Source organism: Hetaerina americana, unplaced genomic scaffold (genome assembly GCF_022747635.1).
Source record: "Hetaerina americana unplaced genomic scaffold, ioHetAmer1.1.p SCAF_2, whole genome shotgun sequence".
NCBI classification, from domain to species: Eukaryota; Metazoa; Arthropoda; class Insecta; order Odonata; family Calopterygidae; genus Hetaerina; species Hetaerina americana.
This window is the reverse complement of record NW_027286763.1, coordinates 82,526,757-82,536,176: the sequence shown is the minus strand read 5'-3', so window position 1 is coordinate 82,536,176 and position 9,420 is coordinate 82,526,757. Positions and strand designations below refer to the sequence as shown.

The 9,420-nt window shown below is 39.2% G+C and overlaps 1 protein-coding gene across 1 annotated transcript in view; it reads right to left on the bottom strand.

The window, feature by feature from the left end:
- Nucleotides 1-265: 265 nt before the first annotated feature.
- LOC139688155 (atrial natriuretic peptide-converting enzyme-like) overlaps nucleotides 266-9,420 on the bottom strand; it is a 51,992-nt gene continuing 42,837 nt past the window's right edge. Inside the window, exons 12-16 of the mRNA XM_071585582.1 lie at nucleotides 9,063-9,252; nucleotides 7,509-7,662; nucleotides 3,222-3,345; nucleotides 1,645-1,793; nucleotides 266-478 (exon numbers count right to left, since the gene is read on the bottom strand). Of these exons, the coding sequence (XP_071441683.1) occupies nucleotides 266-478; nucleotides 1,645-1,793; nucleotides 3,222-3,345; nucleotides 7,509-7,662; nucleotides 9,063-9,252 (830 nt within the window). The remainder of the gene's footprint in view (nucleotides 479-1,644; nucleotides 1,794-3,221; nucleotides 3,346-7,508; nucleotides 7,663-9,062; nucleotides 9,253-9,420) is intronic.

The following is a 9,420-nucleotide window of genomic DNA, read 5'->3' as shown; positions in this document are numbered from 1 at the left end:
TGGTTTGGAACAGAAAATGTGCATGCTTAATGCAACACTGTGCTGGACCATATACATGTGGTCAATAACCAGTGACAGGAAGCTGCATAATGCTAACTTTTTTATTTTAGCCATCTAGAAGAAGGGATTCACTCTTGAGTGAACCCTAATTTTTGACTAAGGAATAGGCGATACATTTTTTTTCCGATGGACTCATGCTTGGGTCTGTGCGCTTGTTTCCTCATCGACTCAAAGCTCATTTTGTCAAAGGAAGCAATGACGGCCATTAATCGCTATACAATGACATCTGTTCATTTATCCACGGCACAAATTTTGGGACATATGCATACACGCCTGGGAGTCTGGGGTGGGCACATTTGATTCCCCAGCTGACGATGCCTGCAACATACCATGTTGTCTCCTCCTTGTCTTTTGTGGAACCCTTGTCTTCTTTCCTGCCCCCCTCCCTTCGGCACAACAGGGGCCCACCAGAGTCCCCCTATCGATAGAGAAGAACAAAAAATATCATGGGGATGATTTCTCTCAGCCAATGTGTGGTCAAATCCTGAGATGGCAATGGAAGAGAACATAACAGTTAGACAGACCACTTATCTTTCTCTAGATAAAAATGGCTCCATCTAAATGAATAGCTAAATGGAACCTATATTCAACACGAAACATTCAAACATGGATATCCACCATAAGGCAAACAGATATTCATTCACATGGAAATATATAAAAGGTAAAGGGATATGAACACATAAAGGATGAACACAGGAGAGGTGGGGAAGGCGGAATCAAGCAGATCACAAGTGTAAAAATATTTCCTTGACCAGAACTTGAAGCACAGATCTTTCGACTGGCCTGGCTGATGCTCTCGCCACTTGAGCTATCTAGGAAACGTAATTTACACAGAAATCTGCGGGGGATTTGTGTAACCAATTGCCCTGATTTTTTGAGCAAGAGATGTCGTTTCACCTACCAAAGGAGAAATAGATGACTTTTCATTTATGTGTTCTTATCCCATTTCCTTATATATATATATATATATATATATATATATATATATATATATATATATATATATATATATATATATATATACATATAGAAACAGATATAAGGAAAAGGGATAGGAGCACATATAAAGGACGAACACAATAAAGGTGGGGAAGGCGGAATCGAACGGATCACAAGAGTAAAAATATTTCCTTGACCGGGGGTAAGTAATTCTCCTCCTTAGAGGAGTAAACAAATTTCACATTCAATAATGAGCAATTTTATTTATTTATTTAAAGGACTTTTTGGCTATCTCCACGTTAGAAGTTAACGCACACATTAGCTAGCGACTGAATTTAATTAGACATAAAATCGGGCCTAAGTGAGGCAACCTTAGAACGGTCGCTTTTTTCAAATTGCTGAAACCTATATCAACTTTCAATGCAGCTGTGATTTCAACTGTATTGGATAAGCTATCAAACAAAGACATTGGAGGAGCATGAAAACCCTCTCAAATTCCGCAGAAAGCATAGATAGTCACTGAATTGGAGGGGCTGGAAGAATTCCAACGACAATTGCACTCGACTCGGATATGTCATTTACGGTAAACAACATAATCCCTGGATTTAACAGCTAGAACTATTATGTAGGTACACGAGAGTTTACCTGGCATGCGTCCTTGCCACCTTCTTCGTATCCAGCGCAGAGCATTCCATCTGTCACGTTTAGGTCCCGAGGCTCCAACCAAGAATTGCAGATGGAACGATTGAGAACTGCGACCTCAACTTCGTTCACGGCCGGCTCGTACTCCACCACTATAAGAGTTTACGGATAAATAGCACACCAAAAGTAAAAATGATACAAAGACGGAGCATACTTCGTTGAAGCAATTACAGCAGGGAATATAGCTCAAAGTCCGCATTAAGAAGCGATTCCTCGTGATGGTAGAGGGGATTTAAACTACGGCTATTGGGACTAGAAGAATCTCTTACATTTCAGATTGAACCGGATTATAATTAGAATGGGTTTATCTTGTCACGCTCGTGTGTGGAGATTTACACGATTTTATAAATTCCATACTAACAAGAGAACACATTCATGCCCACCGATGGATTTCGCTCTCACGTAATTATTACTGAAGGACTTGATGCATCTATATGATTAGCATCCAGTAAACATTAAAAATTATCTTATAAAAATTAAACTCGAAGGTTACGGCTAAAAGTTATTTCTTTTAAACTAAATTTCCATTCTAAACTTTATGGATATCAGCATTACATGCAGATCTATCTCAAATCAATGCCCAATCGACTTCCTGGTTCAATTTTCTGGTCCTGCCTCACTGTCGTAAGAAAAACTAGAAAAGAGCCATTAGAAGACGCACTTCAAATCATGGATTGATACCCACTCGTAGATGTGTACACTCGCACGCAGGCACACACAAGCAGTCAGCATTCCTTCATTCACGGAGGGCACTCGCCCTGGCACGAAACTTTGAGCACATGTTCAACATTTCTCAATATGCACTCGAGTGAGTCTGTTATGTCTGTAACAGTATTTTTAGCCTGGGTCTTCATGATGTAAGAATATGGATACTTAATAAAGCCGCATTTTTCATCTGGTGGGATCTCTAACCAGCCTACTTGTATGTCCTTGGCTGTGATCCAGTCTCCAGGCTGGATAATTTTAGCTTCAAATAGTGTTCACATTGGTTATCTTGACAGGACGGACTTTGAAAGACTGCAATCTTTATTAAATGAAATTAATTTTGTCGGAGTGACATCATATTTTGAAGAAATCCCAATAGATTGCAATTACTTATGAATTATTTACACACGTGGAATACGTGTCATGCTTTCACTTGAGTATTTTAATTTTAGATTTCAAGTAACCTAATTCCATACATTTGTCTCCCCAATTCTCAACACATAATATAAACTCAAGAAAGACTGAGCATCAAGCTTTCCCGCTGTTATTACTTCCAAGACAAATACCTACTTTATTAGAGATAACCGTTGAAATACCCACAGTATTTCTCGTCCATGTGTAGCCCATGTAAAATAAATCCCAATCGTTTCCATCCATTTTAAATCTTCGAGTGTCATTAACTTTAACCGTTCACTAAATGTAAGAATTTATTCATTATTTTCCTATTGCCGCACAAAATGATTTTTAATTAACAATATGTCATCTCAAATAAATCCTTTCTATTTACAAGGTTGGAAAATTTCTCATTCACTTACCCTCCGCATCCTCTCGTTTACCCCAGCCAATCACCGTGCACATCGTCTCTGGAACCAGCTCATGATTGGGTGACGGAAGGCACACTGGAAGTAGGTGCTCATGGAATGTAACCCTCGATTTCAGCTGAAATAGATGTGTGCGAGATATTAGAATCTCTGAGAGACACGGAGAGGAATTTATCCGAACGAGAGGCATGAATTTAATGAGTATTTAATCGTCTTATAGCCAAATAAACTTGAAAAAATCCTCAAAATTATATCAGCTTGATTTTTCAATCAGTTATAATGTTCAATGATGACAGTTACCGGAAGTTATAATATTTATTACAACATATAACACATTATTGTGATGTGAAATATAGGATTTAGGACGTTTTCTGTCGCGTTAATCAGGATTTATAAGTACAGCAGAGTATAATGTCTGGGTCCATCGAAAACCTACGCTAATTCGACAGGCTGCTTAAAATAATAAACATGTGGGATGAACTCTTGACTACAATTATAATTATAATAATGCAAACATGCGATATAACGGTTTAAATGATAAAAAGTATAGGAGATTAAAGAAATCCATGGGTAATTTTTTCATGTTTCCCAATGGATAAACAACTGTCGGTATACGTCGTGTAACTCTCAGGCAATGAAACCGCTGAACAGAAAAATTTGTTGTATAAAAAAAAGATAGCCCAAGTCGTTGAAAAAGGCACATGATAATTTTTGAACCCTTGACAGTTCCTCGTGTAACAACGAAACCAAATCAGAAATGCACACACCCCCCGTGCTGAAGTTGGTATGTCTGAATCGCTCCAAACAGCCTCACGCATTTTCCCCATCAAATTATTTTCATCATGGGGGACGTTGAACGTAGTGATAATTCCAATTCGATCAATAAAATCCGAGTTCAAAGCCGACAGCGATGGCTTACCCCATGATATATGGTTAAAAGCTTTAAACCTACCGCATCGCGATTGGGTGTGTTATTCGTCAATAACAGAGGTATGCTTTTAAAAAAATGGGAGAGGACACTCTCGGTCATTTTCAAATACACCAACTACCTGTGTTTAAATATTACATAAGTCACGACATTAAATGCCATTCTGCAATTTATGTTTCCCAGGAAAATGTAGCACCCAAATGCAGCACTCGGGCCTTGTTCATTTGTTGTATAAAAATTTGGACGCACACCACGTAAAGTGCATAAGGAGTTTTTACCATAATGTACAAAGTTTGACCTTTTTTATTACTATACTATTCCATTATTTTATTGCCTAGCATAAATAATTTCAGCAAATTATTTATTTATACATTTAATATATACATATATACAAATATATACACATATATTTATTTATTAGTCTGAAATAACTAAAAGGGTGAAGATAGTTTCATTTCACTTCTCCTTTAAATCTATCGCCAAATGGTAAACCTTCATTTCAGGTTGAACATAAAGTGTTAGCTAAACGATAGTTTCAAAAGTCCCCCATAGTGTATCTGGGTAATGCAGTAATATACGTTATTTATTCAAATGTTCATACGAAAGACTCATCAGATGCTAAAAACTTACATACCATTAGATAGTTTAAATCTTTTCACTGATATATCATTCGATAAGTTAGGTAGGTTCGAAATGATTCGAATTCGATAGGTTTAAATCAGAATCGCGCAGAATGTCGAGAAAACGAAATAAAAGTTTCTCGTTCCATTAATGTGAAATACCGCTGAACTTTAATAATGGCTAAGAAAATTTTCCAAGATGTTTGAGTAGGACAATGATATAACAAAAGGCAAGATATATAATTTATTTATTTTAAGGAATTCAACAAAATGTTCACCAGAAACTATCATCGATAAAGACTACGTTCCCAAGAGTATGTGTATTGAAATTTACGCGAACTTATATTCATTTGGACCACTCAGATTCGATTGCGATATATCAGGGGCGGGTTCCTCTAACAGTAGGCTGTCACTAAAGTTTCGTAAGTATATTCATAATTTAGCACTGATAAACGGCTTATCCATTATTAATCAAATATGCTACTGCAGACTTTATTCTAACCTCTATTTCACGCACTATCGTTTGAGTGGAGCGAAGCGGCACGTATTCGTCATCCGTCTGATGATGAGGAGAGAACTTTAGCATACCACACGCGTGCATCAAAATCCTTGCATCTGATTGGCCCGAGGAACTCCTTCATAACGCCGGCCGCATTCCCGGAGACGTAGCTTAGCGCCACGCAAGGGGGCCACTAAGCTACCGCCGACCCGACAACGGAAGCCGAGACACGCGACCGCTAATGGTTTTGGAGCCGAGAACCACGATCCTTCCCCGTCCGATGTTACCTCCGGGGGCTCACGCTCCAACACGTCAACGTCTCTTTTTTGCCCCGCTACCATCAATTAACCTGACACGCATCGCTTAACACATCCTCCTGTGAAGTTTCGCGGGCGTCTGAGGGAGCCAACACCCTTCCACTCTGACCTACACCCTAGGGAAGCCCAAATCCACCCCTCAACCTTCCAACTACCCCCACCCCATCCACGCCTTCTTCCCTGCACCATAATCCTTTTCCTCTCGTGAAAGCGGGGTGTGGGTTAGGGGGGGGGGGGACGACAAGTATGGCTGCAAGCAAGAGGAGACGCGGGACATAACGTAGGAGCGGTGGAGCTAGCAGGCCACGTGCGGCAGAACACCGGGCCCCGCCGTCGCATCTGCGCTATCGACTTTTTCGGCAGAACTAGAGAACGTCAATAAAAGGGCCGCGCACAGGTGCACAACCGGAAAGAAAGTTGTGGGAGTGGTGTGGGGTGGGTGGGTCCGCAGTGGGTCGGACCATCGGGTGGCTCGCCTTCGCGTTCCGGAATCCCAGGGCGGCGATGCGTCTCGACCAATACTTGACATCCGAGTTGCTATGGATCGGATTTCGAGAAATTATAGTCGAAGCAGCGGATTTGAAAAAAACTTCACGTTCCACTGACCAAGAGAATCAACATGAAACACACTTTGACGACGAATTCTCTATTTTTATAGTTTAATTGTGCTCAGATTTATTCAATGCTCCATTGCAAAGTCATCAGACGGATAATTACTGCTTCCTGAATAACGAACTTCCAAATTTAAAACCAAACACAAGCACACCAGAGCTGAGTTGGTAATGAAAAAATATATTTCACTTATACGACGGAATAGTTTAGATTCCTAACTACCATTAGTATCAGCTTGCAGCTCAGGTAAATCTAATCCGACCCGATCAGATAACCATTAATCGTGTGTTGGAAATCATTTCGTATTCAATACGCAGTACTAGAGCAAGAGGTCACCGAAAAAAATGCGAAGCAATTCTTCGACTTACTATTTACGTAACTTCTACTTTGATTATAGAGAAAAGTGACGAAACAGAGAAGTACAAAAATCTAATCAATGAAATAGTTTCAATGAACTAATTAATGTAAAATTAGATTTATAGGAAGAAAAAGTGTTGAAAAAATTAATTTTATAAAAGAGACTTGAGTAAAGAGTGAGATAATCCAAAGAATTGGGGAATATCATCAGAGGTAGTTTGCCTGCGCAGTATTTAATGAAGTGCTGTAGGTCAATTTAGACTACTTACATTCGGTTACTGGAATTTGAAACACTGTAACCTGGTCACTGAAAAAAAATCTTAAAAAGTCGAATGTTGGCATATATAACTGAGTGAAATGTGTATCCAAAGCTAAATATTTTAATATTTAATGTGAACTGATTGAGATACATCAAAATCCGAGTTTCATAACGATGGAGTAACGCTGCTTACCGAGGTTCAACACGATTTCGAATTATTTTCCCAGTTTTGCAGAGTAAAGAACCCAATGAGGATGAGCAAATTAATTGGCAGCTTTTAAAAATATAATGAATGGATTTTTATGAGAAGCTAAAAAGAGTCATGCTGGTAAACATCTCATGTGACGAACTATGTTCCTTATTTTCAGTCTTCTCCAAAGAGCATGTAAATTTGGGTCAAGGAAGATATGACTACATTCTACGATAATTCTACAACGGGAATGCAAACTGAACGATCATGATTAAACTTATCTATTGGGTACAGAAACCTCTCCGTTTGACTGCTTCAAGTGCGCATTTCACTAACGGTTCAGCGGTGAGACAAACTGTCCACTCCGAATCAAAAATAAATTGCCCCACCGGTCACCAAAAGCTGAGGCCAGACGAATCTACATCCCCACGTTCCTTTACCCCTGCTGCGAGCGTTCCTGGACCCCGGAGGAAGAAATTCTTTGGCGACGGGCACTCACCTGGAATAGGGCGACATCGTTGTCGTGTGTAATCCCCTGGTTGTAGAGAGGGTGCGGCACCACCCGACGGACCTGCACCTTTTGCCCTAAGTAGGCGTGGGAACGTCTCCTGGTCACGCCGAGCTGGATGGTCCACCCAGAAGGGTCCGACTGGCTGCGAGATGACAAGGAAGGGAGAGAAAGGATGTGATTTTGGAGGTGATCAGCTGGTTGAGGAACATGTAATACGGCGGAAGTATCATATTACACTAAAATATAGTTCCCATTTGATGAACCGTTCATTTTGCATTATTTTATAATACTATAATATAATTCCCATACAATAGAATTATCAGAAATATTTGCATACATCCAAAACATTTTTATATTTCCAGCAACTGAGCCTCCCTTGTCCGAAAGAGATATGTTTAGAGATATGTGTATGAGATTTTTATGTATGTCCGAATGATATATGTTTAGTATAATGCTAAATTAATTCAAACTCGAGTTATTCCTATCGAGAATATTATCGTATTTGACTATAAAATCGAGGTAAAGTTAAATTATTAATCGCTTAAATACGAAAATCATCTTTAATGATACAACGTTGCCCTCATAAACTTGTCACATTAATTAAAGTGAACTCACTCTACTGCAAACTTGATAAGTTAAAGAATTAATGATTCTCATAATAGCATAGGCTCTTCATGGGGTGTAAGATTAATTCGATATTAGAAACCTGGGACATAGGATAATTCATTGTTTTTAGGATTTTTCTAACAAAGAGTATGTGATAAAATACATTTTTATGGGAACGTTTCATTTTCCATCTATTTTCTCCTTCTTAAAAAAATTTTATTTCTCCTAATCTTACTAAAGTCTACATTTTGAAGCCGTGCACATTCATTTGACTGCAATACCAAATTGATGCTCAAATAAAATTTAATCTTTACACCAGCTATTGTGAAATTTTTACAAGTTATGCCATGTCTTGCTTATCTTCGTTAGTGAGTTTACCGATTTACAAAGATTGACGTGCTGTTGCCAGAAATGTTATTTACCATTATGTAATTTGAAAAAAAACACAAGACTTCAGACCATGGCTTCAAAATTGCTTAAAAATAGAGAAAACAAAAATTAAAAACCAAACACTAAGCCCTACATTGATGCTGCATGTTTGGTTCTAAACTCTTAAGTTAAATGTGTCATTTTATGTTAAAATGAAAACGTAACGGTTTTTATTAAAGTATACAAATTTATGTATTGTTTAATATAAATAAATAAATAAAAGCGCAATAAGTTATTTAAACCGCAAGGTGGAAAATCATAATTGTCAAAAACAATTTAGCAAATTACAATTTTTTTGAATGCAGTGACATGCCTCTCTTTGCCTTCAAAGAATTAAATGTACGGATATTTCGTGCCACCGATCAGGTTCAAACTGAATTATTACAGGAACTGAAATGTCAATGAGGAACCTAAGCTCGAACTTAACAATCCTCAACATGGGCGGGGAAATTCAGCGGATTTGACGGAACGTGAAGGGGGGGAGGAGGGTAAGGGAGGTAGACTTACTTGCCGACGCAGTGCGAGGCAGACAGCACCCACTGATCGGCAATGAGAACGCCGGCGCAGTAGAAAACCTGCTCAGGGCCGCCGAGGAGGGCTGCGAGGAAGGGCCAGTCGCCGGGTGATGACTCAAAACCGCCGATGATGCGGGCCTTAGGGGTGCCGTGGTGCACCACTCGACGCTGGCGACCACACACTGGAAATTGAACGTTTTCAGCGGTTCATGCGACCCAGAGCTAACTCAACGCTTGAAAAATATGAAACAGCCATTGCCAAAAACATTCCATTTTCATAAAGCACATCCGTAAGCTTATTGTTGTGCAAATGTTATCAAATCCTGGTGGAAAAAAATCACACGACCAAC